Source organism: Rhamphochromis longiceps, linkage group LG7 (genome assembly GCF_057381845.1).
Source record: "Rhamphochromis longiceps isolate RC_006_pf linkage group LG7, R_longiceps_female_GT1.1, whole genome shotgun sequence".
NCBI lineage: Eukaryota > Metazoa > Chordata > Actinopteri > Cichliformes > Cichlidae > Rhamphochromis > Rhamphochromis longiceps.
The window spans coordinates 52,640,763-52,660,667 of record NC_140563.1 but is presented as its reverse complement, the minus strand read 5'-3'; the positions used below and the strand labels follow the sequence as shown (position 1 = coordinate 52,660,667).

Genomic DNA, 19,905 nt, shown 5'->3' with positions numbered 1-19,905 from the left:
GCTGCTCTGAAGGGAAAAGGCTGTCCAGCCAGGTACCAACAAGGTGTACCTAATAAAGTGCATGCTTAGTGTGTTTTATGATCAAGGTACAGCTCTCACACTCCAAAAAATTAGCAGATTTGGTCAGTACAGAATTTGTATGCCTCCAAGTGAGGGGCACATCTGTGAAGTCTCACCGGATTAGCTGGAACATCTGATTCCAAGAAACTGTTGAAGTTATTTGCATAGAGCAGTCACTTCCCTTTTCTTGTCTGGTTTGTAGGAAGGATGGGAAAAACATTCATTTCAGTTAAAAAAAAGACGATTAGGAAGGTGAACGTAAACTGCATATAATTAATTACTTGATCAGTCAGCACCACAGATGGGTAATGAGGCGGGATATAGATTGATTCTCAGTGGTGATAAATGTCAGCGCTTCAGATGACTGACAGGAACACTGTGTAATAATAATAATAACAGGAAAGAAAACAAACTACTAACACTTTTTGAAATAGAGAAATATGGCAAAGAGAAAAAGCAGACATTTCTACAACGTAATCTAACTTATATAATATACTATATATAAAGATTATATAAGTTGTGACACGCTTGTCTGAGACACACCCAAAAACATCGCTGGCGCAGTTGTTGTTTTTAGAAGTTGCATAATAAGATGAATGGAGGTCACCTGTGTATAATCAGGGTGCGCCAAGTGATTTTAAACACACTGTATTTGGATGGTTCAAATGCTGGTCAAGCCACGTGTTCAATTTCAATGTAAATCCAAACTTTCCAAAAGAAATAAAAGAAAATGCATGAAAAAAAGGAACTGTTGTTAACCAACTGGCTTTGCTCAGCCGAACCTGCACCTCCTACTTCACAGATGCCTCAGCATTTCTGGGACAAGTCAAAACTTTTATTTTTCTAAGAGTACGGCTGCTTTGAAGTTGTTCTGACGCCGTCAGGTATATACTGGCTACTGGCTTTTTCCTACTCTTCAGCAGAGTTTTGGGAACTTTCCCCCCCCCCCCATTCTAACAGTGTAGCTCAAGGGATAAAAGTATTAGTCAATCTGCCACTTCATGTTGCGATCAACAGTCTCAGCAGTTATTGGGTGGTTTTAAGTGAAGATGTCTGCAAGGCAAGTCATCCCTGGAGGATGAATTTTATTTATTTGCTGAATACGCTTGGGTACCAGACAAAAAGTCCTACAGATTAAGATAACTCTGTTTACTTTTTCTCTAGAACAATTAATGTGGGTTCAAACAAAGGCATCTACAACGGTTATAAAGAAGTGATTGTTGCTGCCATGGGAAGGCTTAAAGGGACATGTTAAATCAAAGTGAAGTCCACAAGTCATTCCACAGTGAGAATTATTCATAGTTACCCATCTTCTCAGGAGCAGATATCCCCAGGGTTGCCAGAAGAAACCCTCTTATATCTAAAAAGAGCATGCCAGCACGGCTTAAATGTGTAAAGTTGCATCTGAACAAACCAAAATATCAGCACAAACACCTCTGACCAATTGTCAAGCACAGTGGCAGAGACATAATAATTTAGACTGATTTTACAGTCATTGAGTCGACCATGAACTCCTCTGTATACCAAAGTATTCTAGAATCAAACGTTGGGCCATTTGTCCAACTGTCGGGTCATGTAACGGGACAATGACTCAAACACAGCACCAAATGTACAACAGAATGTCTAAAAAAGAAAAGAATCAAGGTGTCACAGTGGCCCAATCAAGCCTAGACCTCTAACTTACAGAAATGGGACCTTAAAAAAGCCGTGCATAACTGCAAACTTCATTGAATTGAGGCGACACTGTAGAGACGAATGAAACAAAATTCCTCTTCAAAAGTGTGGGAGACTAAATCAGATCAAATGGGAAAATGTTTGCTTCCAGTTATTAGTAAAAGTACTTCTACATGCTATTGAATCATGGGGTGTGCTTAGTTTTTTTTTACACAATACTTCTGCATTTTTGTTTCTGTGAAATAAATATTGAGATGGCGTAATGTGTCATGCATTGCTCTTTATCTCCAGTCGTATAAATAAAGTTATAAACTGCCAAGAAGCAGCCAGCACCACTATTCAGTGGCTGATCGATACTGTAATATGTCCTGAAGGCATTGCAACAGAATACACATGACAGCATGCTGGGATGGGATTGCACAACCTGTCACTCAGTTGTCTTTTCTGCATTACTGCACGAGCACTAAGTGGCCATGTGTCGGACCACACCTTTCTTGGCTCTTATTTCAATATAAGCTACACGTCTTAAAGTTTCATGATTGCAGCCTACACAGTTTTGCAGAGAGGCTATTGTTTTGACAAAATCTGCCTTCAGATACATCTGCCAAAATACTCAGAACAACCTTTGTGATAGTTCCTGCTATGGTCGTGTTGCCATGAAGCTACACACTCCCAAGATAAAAACAAGATCAGCCATTCTATTCCAGCTCATGAAAACGATTAGTGCACAGTATAGTTTGGTAAGCCATCAGCTAGAAATAATTACAACCTTTTTAAATGGTTTGCAATGCTAATAAGTGCCATTATTCATCAGCTACTCTCTGACAAACATCGTCTAAATCAATTTGATTCTGTTTTCATCCTCAAATATCCTGATTGGGTAACAACAGCTCAAGTTAAAATAGTGCAATAGTTATTCTAAAAGCCCATAATGTCACAACTGGCCTCTTTTTCAATGGCATCTTCTAATGACCCTTTGTTTTCACAGGCTCATCATGGCGAGAGTTTAAATGTCTAAAACAGGCTGTCACATGTTAGCGGCGCGAGCTGATGAGATGGGGAGAGAAGGGACAAGTTTCCAAGGAGAATCGTTTTTCCTTCCGAGTCTCTGCTAAAATCCTGTCACAGCTGTTTTGTCAGTCACTATTTCCTGTCTCCCGAGAGGCTCTACAGCTTTAACAGATTTCTGAGGTCAGAGCTGTCTTTAAAGGGTTATTGTTCTCAGAGGGGCATTTCATTGCTCTCGGAAGGCTCTGGACGGAGGCCACAGTGGAACTGGAAATCATCAGAGGTAAAGAAACCAGCTGTCTGCAAGTGAACGATATCCTGCCGTCTGAACCGGCTATTGATTTTAAATTTGCTCAAAGCAGTCAGTGCTGACCAAGGGGATGGCAGGTGCTACGTCTTTTATAAACATCCATAACATAGAAATGTTTAAATTTCACTTGGGTTGTGTTGAAGTCGTCTACTTTCCCTTTTGTTTTGCTTTTTGCTTTTTTCTTGTTGCAAAGAATCACTTCCACAATGGGGCCAGGCATTTGTTACCTGTAGGCTGGACTATTGTAATTCCTTAATCTCCGGATTTCCTAAAAACTCCCTTTTACTTCCTCTGCATTTACCGACCACTATTTAACTTTGGTCTTCTCTCTCTCTGTAGTATATGCTTTGTTCTGTAAGTTGTCTTTTTTCTATCCTTTTCTTTTCGCTTTTCGCTTTTTTCCTAAACACACGCAGTCATGTTATTTGTCCCCGTTGTCCTTACGTACTTGCTCATTGACACCCAACAATCCATGATCCCTTATCTATAATACTGTAGGATCCTTACCTTAGAATAGAAAGTGCTAAATGAGTACTGTAAATTGGTGCTACATAAACTGAACAGAATTGAACCAGCCTCATTGTTTTAATTGACAAAGTGGTGAACGCCATTAACCCTGAAGTGATAACTAATGATTTTAACTCAGTCTTTGCTGGACTGATCAATATTGTTTTCAGTAGACTCGGAGAAGCACTTGCTTGTAATGTTAGAAGGTTCATAAGTATTTGGACATTAACACATATTTTTGTGTTTTGCCTCTGTATGCCACAGCAGTAGCTTTTAAAATCACACAGTCAAGATGTGACTGAAGTGCAGACACAGTACCCCATTTTCAGATGCTCAGAAGTAATCGGACATTTGACTGACAAGCTGTCTCATGACCAGGCGATGTCTGTCCCTTCATTATTCCATCACAGCAGACGAAACATCTGGGTTCATTTCAAATGCTGATCTTGTATTTGGTAACAGGTCACTGGAACTCTCATTACGAGGTCCAAAGAGATGTCAACAAGAGCTCTAAAGTCCATAATTAGGAGATACCTTTGTGGAGGGAAATCAAGAAGGTTTACAACAAGGCGCAAAGCACTGGTCAGACTAAAAAACAGGAAAACCAGCAAGGTATTCACCAGAAAACATCTAAAAGAGCATGCAGAGTTTTGAAAAAATGCAAAAAAGAAAAAAAAAACTTTGGACAGAAGAAACCAAGATTATTTTGCACCAGAATGAAGGGAAACACGTGGAGAAGGAGAGGAACAGCAAGTCATCTGTCAAACATGATGTTGTTATGTGCCTGTGGAACCGGGTCACTGCTGGTTATTGATGACGTGACTGCTGCTAAAAGCAGAGGATGAATACTCTCTGCTGAGGTTCAGCAAATGCTGCAAAACTGATCAGACACTGCGGTTCCACAAATAGAACCGCAACTAAAGGCAACTGAAGCAAGGACCTGGTAGATCATCTCAAGACAAACACAACATTGGGTTCTAGACTTCAAGCAGTCACTGACTTCATTAACGCATTAAAACAATCCTTTTTAATGTGGATCTGTGTATAAAAATAGCTGTAATTTCTAAACACTTAATGAAACAAATTAAAGCTAAACACCTGCGCTTCAGTCACATCTTGACTGTTTAAAATCCTCTGTGGTGCTGTACAGAAGTGAAGCTTCAAAAAAATGTGTCATTCTTCCAGAACTTACTGACGTACAGTAGCTGTACATCATCAAGCATTTATTTGCTGTTAATACTTGTTTGCACATCATTCATCATCATTCACTCTTCCTGTTGATTCCAAAAGAAAACAACACACTGACGTTTATTAGCTTATATGAATATTTAGACACTTTTATTTTGTTTATAAATTTGGTACATAAGTTGTTGCTGTTTTTTTCATTAGACACATTTACACAACATTTTGTGATAAATCTGACACTGAACATGAACGTGTGTTTATATTTATATACGTCTATAGCAGCAGTATATCGAGGTCATGGCTTCAGCTTTCATTTCCTGCCTTATCTTCCTTATAAACTCTGATTAGCTGGGATTATTACGCATTGCATTACAAATTAAATCAATAAAATGACGGGATTAGAAGGATTTTTAGGAGTCACTTTGAAGTCTAACGTCCTCCAGTGTCTGCACTGTGGAACTCTAGTGTATAGCTGCCTTTGTTATGGGATTCAGGGGATGGCATAATCATAGTTTTGATGAAAGAGCTGCTCTGACAACCAATAAAAGTTTAATGTTTGAAACAAACAAACAAACAAAATAAAACACGAACACACATTCATCCCGCACCTATCTTCAAACTAACTGAACCTTCTCACGGAGAAGACAGTAACGTACAATTTCACACTAAAAATAAATTAACATCCTGGCACACTGTTCACATTTTAACACAACAAATTCTTTACAGACATCGTGCAGGTTGTTGAATCACAGCGAAACAAAGACAACCTGGCAATGAACTGAAATCCAAAAAGTGCAACAGGAGAGCTTTATGATGCTCCCTCGGTGGGCTTGTACTAATAAAAGTTATGTGATTGTATTCATGTGAGTTTAGCAATATAGCAAAGAATGAATGTGGAGTGATACACTGATAACGGGTACTTACAGAAGGTCTGTAATTCATCTGTCAAATGTTTGTAGCAGTCCACAAGATATCTACAGACTGACAGAATTTTCAGTCTCCAAATTTTGTTTGCAGTGCTTTCACTGGTTCCCATCTGTGAGGGGAAAGTCTTATTTTGGTGATTATGCTTATGGTTATATACATTTTTCTTGTATATCTGCTGTCTCATCTGTAAAGGTGACATGTAGAGGTGGGTCTTTGGGACACACTGGAGGCTCTTTCAGTGGTGTTTCCGACACTTTGTCCTCTAATACTCCGTGTCCCCTCTTAGACCCGTGGACCTCCTGGGGGACCTGCAATGTCTGTACAGCAGGAATGCTAGAGTCACCCTGCACTCCCGCCTGAACTGACCCACGCGCCTGCATGTTTCTCTCTGATGGGTACAGCATGGTGTGCGATGTGTTCACCATTTCCCGCAATTCACGGGACATCAGTGATGGTGAGTCCCGAGAGACGATGGATGAGGAGAGATAACCGTCAGCACAGAGGAAGTGCCTGCCACTGCTTCGTCCCCGTCCACCCATTTTACAGAACACACACTTGATTTTCTCCATTAGCTTGAGAACAACTGTCTTTCTGAGCAAGATGTAGATCCAGGGGTCTAGGATGGGGTTGACAGAAGCCATGCGGATGGCCTGCAGGTCGTCAAGTATCGAGTTCTCGTCTTTGCGGTTTCTGAACAGCTGATTTATGAAGATCCTCAGCTGAGAGGCAAGCAGAGAAAACAGAAAGGTAGAAAAGTTTAATAAGCATTAAGAACATTTTTATTTATTTATTTATAACATTTCACAAACAATTCAATTTTTTGGTTTTTGTCGACACTTGATTGGCTACACCTGATTCCTTCATTTAAGAGTAATATTTTATATATTTATTTAATATTCTTACACAGTTGAAATGGAATAGTCAAGCATAAACAGACACTATCTGACTTCTGCTAACTGAGATAAAGTACAAAGGGCAAGAAGCCAATAAAAGAAATTCCCACATTTCTTGCTCTCAAATAGCAAATGAGATTTTGGCACTTGGGCTTCCCCCGAGTCTAATCGTCAGTTGTCTTTTTCAAGACCCGCAGGCCCGGAAGTTTAAATCTTAAGATTTAAAACAGCACTCAGTTATCGCTACTAACATTACAATGAATTGCTTCTTATAATTTCTAATCATTACATCATAATTTTGACGGATATTAAAAAAAAATCCTTATCCTAAAACGTTTCTAACGGGCACAGTGAGAATATAAAGCTTTTGCAAATGTATTGTTGAGTTGATCTAAAAGATAAACGTGCCACTTGTCTGGGTTGTACTAATTGAAGCGACAGTTCTCTTAGTGCACAGTTCACTTCTGCGAAAGTAACACAAAGAGGACGATGTTTTAACAAAAACACTCAAAACTTTGCTCCTTGACATTATCTCAGGTTGGACAATGACGTCTGCTGATAAAGCTGAGAATAAACTGAGAATTGAGACTTTTGAAGTTAGCAACTTTAACGACACTGGTTACTGTAAATACTCGCATTAGTCCCCCACACAAACACACGTATTCCCTTGTGTACGTGTGTATGTGTGTATGCTGAAGTGAAAGCACAAAGGGTGTTAACAGCGAAACGTGTGACGGCTCACAAAGTGTGTCATCAGACCACAAAGCTCTAAACCAAGGACACAACATTCAGAAAGCATATGCGTAAAACCTGTGTTGGTATTTGTGTTTGCGTGCGCACAGTCTATTTTTTCATTACACTGATCAAGTTTAACACAATATCTTTCCTGGTTTTTCTGTCTCGAAAGAACCAGCTTGTTACAACTCTGTGACAGTCTAGTGCGCGCGCATATACTAGTGGCGCGCTTGCTCGTTACCATTTCGCCATACTCACCACTAAAGGTATGGAGCAGATGAGGACGACAGCGGATGTAGCTATAAGCAGGATCACCATCTGGATCTCTGCCCCAGCTAATCGTCCAAAATTTCGTCTGCGCCGGAGCTCCGCGACGCGCCGCGGATCTGTTCCCAGAGACGTGCGGCGGATGAACCGCTTGTGCATCAGGATCAGAGCTCCACACACGACCACGTTGCATATGACAGTGGCCAGCACGATGCCCGAGTTCACCCCAGCGTACATCAAATTAAAAGTCTTGACACTTGTGTCACTGCTGTTCCAGTCGATGAAACACCAGGTCTCAGACTCCTGGAGTTTCACACGACCGAACCCCATGCTGGGCATCGCGCAAAACACAACGTTGGAAATGTATATGGCTAAAAGAGCCAGCGCTGCGAGTCTCTGGTTGACGTACTCGTTGTAGAAATATGCGTGGTTTATCGCCAGGTATCTTTCCACTGACATTGCAAATACAATGCCTAGCTGCACCACGAAGAAGAAGAGCAGGATGAAGCCGGAGTACTGGCACAATGGATCAGCTCCAGGCCAGGTGCCTTTGATGTAGGTGGCGATGGTGACGGGGCTGGCCAGCAAGGTGCCCAGCAGGTCTGTCACCGCCAGGCCACACACAAGTGTGTAGAAAGTCGTCTCTTTTCGTTCCTTTCGTGATATTCGCAGAACAACTATGGCGATGACATTCCCCACCACCCCGAAGATGAACATAATCACCGGGATGGTGGGCGTACGAAATCCGGGTTGTTCTTTCGTGGAATTCATAACTGCAATGAATTCTTTCACTTGTTCACGCTGAGCAAAGCAGTGACACTTCCCATTAATGCTCGTTCCTCCAGTTCTCCAGTAACCAAACCCATATCTCCAAAACGTCTCTTTTTACGCACAGAATTTATACTCCATATCTTTGGTGAAAGTACGGATCCACAGGAGACAAACGTTCACTCAGGTGGTTTTGCTTTGCAAGAGATGCTCCGACCGAGGTTGCGAGCTGCGCTTCACGCTGTAATTACACCATCATCTGACAGAGTAGTTTCCTCTTGGGTCACTGACGGCAGCTCCTCCTCTGTATTTCCTTTAACCAGCGAGCTTTTCGCGCAGCAACACAACCAAACACCATCTGCAGCAGAGAAGCCGCCAGAAAGAAGGCGCAGGTTAGAAATGAGTGTCTCAGGTCTTCTTTATGATTGGATTTCCAAGTGTGCACCTACGAGGACGTGAGTTTATCAACGTCTTCGTCACCGCAAAAGTCATAACAACAGCTGGTTTGAACCAGAATAGTTAATTAAACTGGGAATAACCATGCATAAAAAATATCTAATGAAATAGAGTATATAAGTGTGGTTTATAAAAGAAAAAGCGACTTTATTTATCAAGCAAATTAAAAGATAGCAGGAGATGATTTAGTGCTTTTCCAGAATCAGAGGAAACTCAAATGATGTGAAACAGTCTAACTAAAGTCTAGAAGCCTGCTTCATCTTTGTCTTTACACAGAGGGAAAAGTCGCACTTTTTATTGCGCTACAGTTGCAAAACAGCTCTGCACACCAGTTTCCCGACTTATTTTCATACAACACAAATACAGTGTTGATGCGCTGTTATCTTGATCATGATGCACGGTACTCTTCAGGTTATGTAGTCATTTTTCACTTGCTTCAAGAAATGAATAAAGAATGAATAAACCCGGTCATATTGATGTATTACAACATAAACCACTCTGCTGGAAAAATTAAGCTGAAAAATGAACTTAATGTACTTAAACTTTTTTTTTTTACTTTGTTCGACTGCTACTTGTGCGTATACCTCCATCAAAGTAAAATGATCAAAGTCGAAGCATGACACACACTGTGATTGGCACTGTAAGTATAAGCTTGAGAAAGAATTGACTTACCGTCTGTTTGAATGAGGAAACAGAAGGCTGCAGATTGTTCGATCCCTTTTCAAAAAAGTCACCAGTCAGCACAAACTCAGAGGTTATGAGTCACTGTGAACTGGGAATAATCTTTTAGTTCCTAATGAATGGGGGAAAAAAAACCCCAAAACAAAACAAAAAAAGCACAAAAAAAAATTCTTCTTTTTATCCCCATTACTGGGACCTGTCTATCGGGACCTGTGGTTTTAATTTGCATGCCTTTGCAATATTTAATAGTGTGTTGAAAATTAGCACAGTGAATTTATCCAGGTTTTCAAGTACTTTAACATAACTGACTGGTATAATTTTGAAAAACTCATTTTAGTTACATTCTAAGAGTTTGATATGGTGTGGGACACAGATTAAGCATTGTGAAATTAAGTGAAATGGTAACCTGTCACAATGAAGAAAAGTGTGGTGAGTACTAAAACATGGTCAGTGATAAACCCGGGGGCAGGATGAGAAACAGCACCCAGATTAAAAGTGTAAGTAGAGTCTATAAATGATCATACCCAAGAACTGGGTGAGAGGGAAAATGTATCAGCTGTATTTTTCTTGTAAAACAAAGGAAAGTTTTACTTCCAGAGTTTTAATATATGCAAATGATAAAGCAAATTAGTCATAGGGGAAAAGGTAAGTCCACCTCCACCTCCATCATGTACAATCGGCATTTGAAATCACCAGACCTGACATCCCCAAGTGAAGCCCAAGAGAAGACTCATCTGTCTACATTGCCAGGTTTAAATTATTTTCATTTTCATTTTCACATGCTGTCAAACTAAGTTCAGCTATCATCATTCTCACCCACCTTCTGTTTCATATGTTTTAAATGTCAGTGCTCTCCTGTCATTCTGCCTTTGATGCTCTCATTTGCGCAAACCACCTCCTCGCCATTTCCACTTCACCCTGGTCGATCAGAGACCCTCTCCAAGCTTCAGTCTGCTTCATCTAAACTAGCACCAGCACCGAGACTTCGAAGGGCCCTGTCCTACTTCCTGTCATTCTGTTGCTTTATCAGACTCCAATCACCAAATAGCTTTTTACTTTTTTACTATTTAAATTCTGTAACTCAATTAATTCATGTTTAGCGATGTCTGGTTTTACTCTTCTATATGGAGCATTTGATTTAGGCCAGATTAAAATTGTTGTCTCTTTTAAATCAGACAATTTTAAAGATCAAACCAAATTCTTTATCTCAGTTGATGACGTTCACTTCTTTCAAATTATCTCTCAGTCATAAAAGTCACCATGTCTGCAAGTACCTGGTGAACAAAATGTATGAATCTGTACTCTGAAACCCATGCAGGTACACAGAGAACATGCTAACGTGACACAGGAAGGCTTTAGCCAACAAGGAGCCTTGAACAATTCTCGCTTGTCCAAACAGAACATTTGACAAAGCTACAGTTACGGTAAACATTTAGCCAAAGATCAGGGTTTTTGGAATAAAAGGTAAATTTGAAACAGTTGTTTGGCTGCCACATTGGTAAACACGTTTGCTTCAAAATACATTCATAACCAGTGATAATACTGATGATGACTGCGTTTACACCTCTACAGGCAGTATCTCACTTAGCTTAGATTGAGATCTTTTAAAACAGATGAATTCCCCAGTGACATGCAGACACATCTGCTCCATCAAGATTAAACCAAAACCACAATCTTTAAGATGACTTAACCCTCCTGCCATCCTTTAAAAAACTCACACCCATCACCCTAGGGACCATTCTCAGCCACGCCATAAAAAGACCATATATCCATATTTTATTCCACTTTAAATTAGCCAACCTTGTAAAACTACTTCTCCCTGAAATATTCATGTAAAGTTTTAATTATATTTTCGTTGTTTTAACCCTTCAAATCCCAGTGTTATTACATGAGCGCCCTGTGTTATAAGCCCCAAAAACCAAAAAACGAAACTAAATATTTCCACAAAAAACCAGTTGAAGTAATATGTGATTGTCATTATAAGTAGGCCTTTAGATGGACCAAAGATTGGCACCAACATACATTTTGACCTGCCATTATTTTTTTTGCATTTTTTTTGCAATTTAAAAATTAAAACTTCAAGGCCCTGAGTCTTCATTGACATCCAAGAAAAGAAGAAAAAATAAAATCATATGATGATAATTTGGGGTTGAAAAATAGCGTTTATAATGGAAGTCAATGGGCAGAAAATGGTCCCCAGGGTGATGGGTGTGGGGATTTCTGCTGCTCAGCCATTTTAGGCTGATTTAAGGAATTCACACTGGAATATTAACATTGACAGGTAAAAACTATCCTGTGGCAAGTTTGGTTATATTCCACTGAACACAGTGGAAATGGCAGCCATTTAACACATAGCAGTGGCACAAAAAGGTCCCAAGAAGGCAGGAAGGTTAAGCAAAGCAGTTTTTAAATGAAAAAATAAAACACAGATGGAAGTATTCAAATTTCAGTGTGTGCTCTATACGCCCACCATCCACCCCACACACCTCCCAGTGATTCTGTTGCAGTTCTTGAGGTTTTGATATTGCTGCATACTGCCAAGCAATGGAGACTTTAACACTGATACAGGAGAGCTAGAGAAGCTGCTGCAATGCATGCTGCAGCATATCAATATTTTGTTTTACAAACAAAGTTTCAAGACTGTTCATGTAGCCCACTGATGTATTTGCTTATATATGTATGTATGACCTTTGCTATCATGAGTCAGCTGTATACTGTAGCTGTATACTAATTCTGCTATGCTCTATGCTAAGAGCAACGCAGAATTAACTGGGTGGGTTACACTCATGCAGCTTTAGTCATATAAAAAGTGCTAATGAGCATGATGAAGAAAATGTACTTCCCTCTGCCGTGCTCCCTCTCTGACATAGAAATGAAAATAATCCGATGACTTATTTTTAAGCACAGCAAGTTTGTTCTGTACGCCGGTATTTAACTGGCTAACACCAAAACAATTTCAAATGATTCCTATGACATAAAAGGTTATCACAAAAAGAAAAAAAAATCCCACAAGACAATATGGCAAGAGATCTATAAATAGTATTTTGTCACATTTCTTATCAGATTTCCACACAAAGATTGTGACACATGCTAGTTTACAGGAATCCACTCTACAGCTGGAAATGTGCACAAGCTTCCAAGCTGCTCTCAATGAATGCAAACATTGCTGTATAAAGTTCTTAATTTGCTTTTCACACTTCGTTCAAAGATCAAAACGTGTCGAACACACGTCTACGTCAGCCAGTGGTAGGTTTTAACCTTGTGGTAAAGACACATTTGAACCACCATTTCCCATCTTGTAAACATTCCACTGAGTCACCTCAGAACTTTGCAAGACTATGTCAATTATATAAATTGACACGAATATTTAAGAAAGTAGCCATTAATCCAAATAATATAAAGTGCTATAACTATACAACTTCAAACACAATGTTATGTTTGCTGAATGTATGACATTTTAATATGGGCATTTACACTGTGCGATGCAATAACAGCTGCAGCAGGTACATAACGAAATGTTTGTTAGGGCACGTGTCAGGAAGTTGATAGTTGTTGTGATAGTTGTGATTTAAACAAGTCATGACTAACAAATCAATTCTGTTTTTTGTAACTTGTAAACAAGATGATTTAGAGCAGGATGTTAGTGTTTGTATGCTAGCTTGGTCTGCAAATGTGTCACTTACTCCACCACAACACTTGTGAAACTTTCAAAGGGGTAGCACTTCTTCTGACCACACAGTGAGGCTTTCTTTCCAACAAAGAAAAAGATAACTCATATCAGAAAAAAACATTTTAATGGGTAACTTTGCTCTAGTAACAACTAGGTACAAGGTGAAAGGTTTAATTAATGGTATGGCAAGTCTCATATTCTGAGAGGTTTCATGGCATTGCTGTGTCTCTAAGCCGGTAGTTTGTCAGAAAGCAAACAAATTCATATTGTAGTCAAATATCAGAGAAAAGTTCATGTTTAGTGCCATGAAGTTGTGGAACACTTTCTAAAGCAGCCAGCAAGTCTAATTCTTAAAAGGCACACTCTGTTGCAGATGAATCCAATTATGGGAGTGGCTTATGGTCTGACAGCCTCTCTTTGCTGGTGTCTTTTCTGATGGGATGTTGCAGCTATCCTCTCTTTATTTTGTTTAAGAGGTCACTCAATTTCTGCCTTCAATGGTCCAAGGCAACTTCACCCAAAGGCCAGTGGCCATGCCACTCCTCTTCATGTCTCTTTTACACACATCCAAAGGGGTGCTTGCCTTCTTACAAGGTCTTTTGGGATGCGTCCATTGTCCATTTTTCTGACATGTTCAAGTCCAAATGTCTGATTTTTTGAGGATAGTGTACATAGTTGGTAGTAGGTATCACTGTTCTGGCAAGCATGAGCATATTAGTGACCTTGTCTGTCCATGTAATGCCCAAAATGGAGTTGTAAATTCCTTATGTAGAAAGTGTTCAGCCCGTGTTCTTGCCTAGCATAGGTTGTCCAGGAATCACTTCCTTGGAGAAACATGCTGAACATGTTGGTGGCAGCTAGGCCAGTCCTTTTGCAAATTCCTATTTTCATGGACTTGTAGTTGTGTAGCAAAGGGAAGCAAAATGTGGAACAGCATCCAGTGCATAGCTGTTGATTAGAAGCTTTGAGACAGCAGATGTTCTTTGGCACAAGATTTGGGTTTTCTTTAATCTGATGTTCAGCTTGAAGTCATCACAAGCAGCTGCAAACTTGTCAAGCAGTGTAGTGCTTTCCCGGGTGGGAAATGAGTGTTGCATCATCAGCAAATTCTAGATCTTGGATCAGAACTTCTCATGCTTTGGTCTTTTTCTTCCAATGTTCAGTGATGAAAAGTTTAACATTGTTTCTTGTGTGATGCTCTCTTCGAATGTGTCATGTAGAAGTAGGCAAAAGAATATAAGCTAAAAAATGTTGGAGCCAGCAAACATCCTTGTTTGACCCCACTTTATATGGCAAAAGGGTTGGACAAAGATCTGTCACATTTCACTGCTCCTGTCCTAATTGCAAGAGAGAATTTCCCTTTATTGAGATTATTTTATTTATTTATTTATTTATTTATTTATTTATTTATTTATTTATTTATTTATTTATCTATTTCAACACTCCTGTTATTGTACAGGGTGGGCCATTTATATGGATACACCGTAATAAAATTGGAATGGTTAGTGATTGCATTGACAATCCAACACAATGGGCAGCACATTGAACACATTTTATAAGTGGTCAGAAACGTGTAAATAACTCATGAAAGAATAAAGTTACTTTAAAACCAAGCACACCAGTGTTTTTCTTGTGACTTTACCAATAAGTTTGATGTGTCACATGGCCCTCTTCCTATTGAAAAAACAAAAGTTGTATCCAAAATGGCCGACTTCTAAATGGCCACCATGGTCACCACCCATCTTGAGGAGTTTGCCCCCTCACATATACTAATGTGCCACAAACAGAGATGGGCAGTAACGCGTTACGCGTTACTGTAATCTGATTACTTTTTTCAAGTAACGAGTAAAGTAAGGGATTACTATTGCAAAAACGGTAATTAGATTACCGTTACTTTCCCGTAGGAACGCTGCGTTACTGCGTTACTAAAACCATGATTTTTTTGCGAGAATGTCTCATGACAGTGAGGTAAGCGAGTGCGACGTTCGTGACAACAGCTTTGTGCAGATCAACAATGGATCATATATCGAGTGCAGGAGAGAGTATGAGCGTGCAGCGTTTAAAGTGTGGAAGTACTTACTTACTTACTTACTTACCTTACTTTGAGTTTGATTCCATAAAAAGTGACAAAAATATTAGCGTCTGTTGTGCGTGGGAAGAAAACTTATTTTTACAGCGGAAAAAACCCTAAACAAGCACCGAGTGTGCTACGACGTAATGGGAAATTCACAGAGAAACTCGCGGATTCTTCCACTGACCGCTGCGGCACACCTGCACCAGGGTAAACCTCTGCCTGCTTTACAGGTGAAAATAGAGCAACAGGACCGCTGAGTCTTTGATTTTATTTATTTTCTGCTGTGTTTTACTTGCATCTATTTGAAAGACTGAGTGTAAACACAAAAAATATTTTATTTTATGTGCTGGAATGTGCAGAAAATAGGTTTAAATGTTAAACAAATTTCTTCAAGTCAGAGAATGGTGCATATAATTTAATTTTTGCTTGATGCATAAAGTTAAAAGATTAAAACTGATAAAACAAGTTTTAAAAAAGGAGACTTTTCCATTTGATTACATTTTGTATGATGGATTATGCAGAAAAAGTAGAACTGTGCTGAAAGATCTATCACTTTATCACCTATTCAGGTGATAAATCGTGTTTTAAAAAAGTAACTAAGTAACTAAGTAATTAATTACTTTTGAAAATAAGTAATCAGTAAAGTAACGGGATTACTTTTTTGGGGAAGTAATCAGTAATTAGTTACTGATTACTTTTTTCAAGTAACTTGACCAACACTGGCCACAAACAGGACTTTAATATCACCAACCATTCCCATTTTATTATCCATATAAATGGCCCACCCTGTAGAAAGGTTTACATTGCTCTACATTGCCAGCAAACCAAGTATATATAACTCCTAAATACAGTTCGATCCATAACTATTTGGATGAGGACAAAGTTTTTATAATTTTGCCTCTGTACACCGACGCAGGGAGTTCCAAGTGTAGATTAATTTACCACTTGAAAGTGTTGTATTAACTTTTCAAGAATTACAGACATTTTTATATATAGTGGCATATTTTTCAGATCTCATTTTAAACTATATGCAGATAAATCAAATCATTTAAAGACCATATATAGATTTAAGGGTTTTACACTTTTACACTGTTTTACACTTGTAGTATGTTGGCTTGCACTTGTTTTTCCCTTTAGGGCAGCAGCTACTAGTCTCTCTAAACAAAATGGGCAACTGGGTACTGCTTTCTGGCTTACACTTCATGTGGCTTTGGCTCAGTAATAAAGAGGCAAACAAGCATTTACTGTAACTGTTGAGGCATGACTGCTGGCAGCAGTGATACAATTGCAAATACCCAAGGGTGCAAAGCACAAGTACAAAACAAAAACAATGATGTAAGCACAAGGACGTGTATGCTGTGGCTCTTCAGCAAATTAGTCAGATATTTGAAATGTGATCAAATCTTTATGGATCTTTATGGTTTCAAATTGCTAAACATTTTTGATGATAGTGTTTGCAAATATGACTCAGAACCGAGAGTTAATATGATATGCCATTAATACTCTTCCAGGATGGGCATTTGCAATGTTTATACAGCAACTGTGGTAAACATGATATGCCTAGGTTTCATTTTAGATTCATCACCAAGCTAAATAATAAAACAGTTTGCGGTTCATTGTCTTGACCGAAAATCAGGTGAACTAACCACTGGCTTTCCAAAAACCTCACATTTCATTCATGACATGACTGTGTACAGTCTAGTAAAAAAAGAAATTTTCACAGGACTCTATGCAGTCCTGTGACAAATTAAGTTGACCCTTGGTGCTTCCATGGGAATTAGGAGGGTAAGCAGCAGCCAAGTGTTGCTAATCAAAAGCAGTTGATTTACTGATCATCGACAAGTGTGAGCATCTCCATGAAACCACAGGTATTGAAAACCTGCTAGTCTGAACCATTGGGTATGTGTTAATGCAATGTTGCAATTTTCCAAGGAATGGATGTTCAAGCAAATTCACCCCAAGGTCAGACTATGAGAAACTGCAACAAACTACATCTAAGACTCTACAGGACTCAATTAGCCTGTTTATTGGTAAAGTAAATAACAGGAAAATTTGGAAAAGACTAAACAAGTATGGTTTGTCTGGAAAGGTTGCCACGGGAAAGCTTCTTTTGCTTTCTAAAGAAAAAGTGGAAACACAGTTTAGATTTTCAAAGTCTCTTCTGAATAGGTTACAAGGCTTATGGAACAATGTCCTTTGAAACAACCGACCAAAGAGGCACAAACAAGGCACACAAACATAAAAATATATTTGCACATAAACCTCATACCAGCTGTCAAGCACAGTGTTTGAGGGGGTGATGATTTTGGGTTGTTTTGCAGCCCCAGAACCTAGACACTTTGACATCATTGAGTCAATCATGAATCATATACCAAAGTATTCTAGAGCCAAATCTGTCCAATGGCTAAAGCTGGGCTGAAATTTGCTCATGTTATAGAACAATAATCCAAAACACAACAGCAAATCTCCAATAGAATGGCTGAAAAAGTAAACGGCAACAGCCCAGAGCAGAGTCCAAAGTAAAATGCAAAAATTACAAATGATTAACTATTTGAGAGAAGGCATTTGGGACAACTGCAACAAGCCACTTCACTCGGCAGTTATTAATTGCTTTAGTAAATATAAGAGTATTTAAAAAGTCTTTTTAGTTTAGCAATTACATTTTCCTCCTTTTTCATTGGAGTGTTACTATTTGATCGGATTTGTAAATCGTTACTATATGTTTAGGCATTTTCTTTGGGATCTTTGACATGTCAGTTCTCACCTGCACCTGAACTGGAGCAAAACTGAATTTATAAGACTGATGTGCACAGAGTGACGAGTTCATAGGTTGAAATCTTTCAACTTGAATAAACTACCATGGGTGTGTGTACATGTAGCACAGGAATGCTGATCCTAGAAAAAGAAAAGAAAAAAAGGAGCTTTGTCCCAGCCTGGGAAAACCATACAGATTTTTGAGTTCCCCAGGGAGGCATAAGCACCGAGATCACCACCCGCCACAGCCCCCATGCTCCCATCCTTTTTTCTCTTCCTCATCATGAACTCAGGTCCACTTTGGGGAGTTGAGCCAAGTGTAAGTCAGGTCATGTGACAAATCCTCAGATTCCTTTTTAGTGTGGACTTCCCCGGAGGACTAATGAACACAGAATTTATCATAAGAACAGATTGGCTCCAGAAATGCATTTGCACTGTAACCCCCTGAGAGCATAGGATAGATTTTCATGAGTACAGCAGAGAAAATTAATTATCATTTTATGTGTCAGTGAGGATCGCGTACTCTGTTTCTCTTGTACAAGTGCAGATCTGTCTTATGTTGTTTATTTTACTGTTGCGGTGTATGACTATGCATGCTATGCTCTAACATTTCGGAGTTTGCCAAGAGTTGAAGATGCCCAATACAGCTTGAAGATCCTCTCAGTTCTAAATAAGGGGATGAATGTCTGAGTGGCAAGTCCGGATTTGTCTTTACTCCATGCCAGTTCTTATTTAAATTTAAAAAAAAAAAAAAAAGACAGTGGAATCATGACACTGCCAATAAAGAGAGAAAAGCCAAGCACCAAAAATGGCTTAAACTTCTTGGGTGTTTGCTCCAGAGAAAGTCCAGCTATTATCACACCACCCCACACAACCTTCCCACGGCATTAGAAAGGAGTAAACCCCCTGGAGACTCAGGTTACTGCCCCTAGTCCTGTGAAGCAGCTCGGGTTAAAGCTGGAGCTATGGGGATGTGGATGTATTCTGAGTTTACCCCAATAAACAATCCAAAAATTGTGTTAGCAGTGGGATCTTTAGAAAAGATTTAAAGGTAAACACTGAGGGAGACGTGACAGCAAAAAGCTGCAGCTTGGGCTTTTGACAGAGTGCTGATAAGAGGTTAACATAAAAAAATCTGTGATAGCTTTATAGCAGTGACATCTTTTACCTTTTAACTAAATACACAAATAAATATTTACATGTGATAAATGTTTGTTCTTTTTAGTATTCCTATGCAGTAATACATAAGACATAATATGTAATTTATATACTGGCTGAGTGCCTGTGGTCTGAGCGTAATCGCTGTGTTTAATGTTTAACCTTTGTGGAACAGAAGTTTGTCCTCCTAAAACTTGTTATTTTACTAATAATTTAGCAACTCTCTCTCTGTCTCCCATATACATATGTATTAGGGGTGCAACAATACTCGCATCGATATTGAACCGTTCGATACAGTGCTTTCGGTTCGGTACGCATATGTATCGAACAATACAAATTTTTAAATTTATTTTATCAACTTTTCTTCTGACGATGCTGTCTGTGTTGAGCGATCAGTGGATCTGCGTTCGACTACTCCGCCTAGGCTGCACTGTCGAGTGCAGATCAACTGAGCGCAGCGCAAGCTAGCAAGACAGAAGCTAAGCTCGTTGCAACATGGCAAATTGAACCTCCCCCACCCTCATTCAGATCTGGCGTTTGGAACTATCTTGGTTTTCATGTGAAGTATGACCATGATGGTAAGCACGTCATGGACAAAAGTAAAACAGTATGTCGGATGTGCCACGCAATGCTCAATTGGTGGGAATTAGTGCGTTAGCGCAGTTAGCTTGCTTGTTAATGTGTTGACGCCGTCCAGCCCCACGCACGGGGCGAACCGCGGTAACTTGTTAACGGAGATTTGCCGCGTTATGGCGTTAATGTCATTTCAACGAGATTA

At 39.4% G+C, this 19,905-nt stretch overlaps 2 protein-coding genes across 2 annotated transcripts in view; both read right to left on the bottom strand.

Moving 5' to 3' along the window:
- Window positions 1–19,905, bottom strand: part of LOC146666312 (uncharacterized) — a 477,181-nt gene that overhangs the window by 189,746 nt on the left and 267,530 nt on the right. The window lies entirely within an intron of this gene.
- ptger4b (prostaglandin E receptor 4 (subtype EP4) b) lies at window positions 4,877–8,604 on the bottom strand. Its single transcript, XM_085414259.1, has 2 exons — window positions 7,558–8,604; window positions 4,877–6,390 (listed from the first exon to the last, which is right to left on the bottom strand). Exons 1-2 carry the CDS (start codon window positions 8,335–8,337, stop codon window positions 5,821–5,823), a joined length of 1,350 nt encoding a protein of 449 aa, XP_085270385.1. The 5' UTR covers window positions 8,338–8,604; the 3' UTR covers window positions 4,877–5,820.

What these genes read in the sequence shown, in the direction of transcription:
- ptger4b (XM_085414259.1), bottom strand. Translation starts at nt 8,337, where the DNA reads ATGAATTCCACGAAAGAACAACCCGGATTTCGTACGCCCACCATCCCG. An exon ending in TCTGCTCCATACCTTTAGTG is followed by an intron (nt 6,391 to 7,557) that starts GTGAGTATGGCG and finishes CTTGCCTCTCAG; the next exon opens with CTGAGGATCTTCATAAATCA.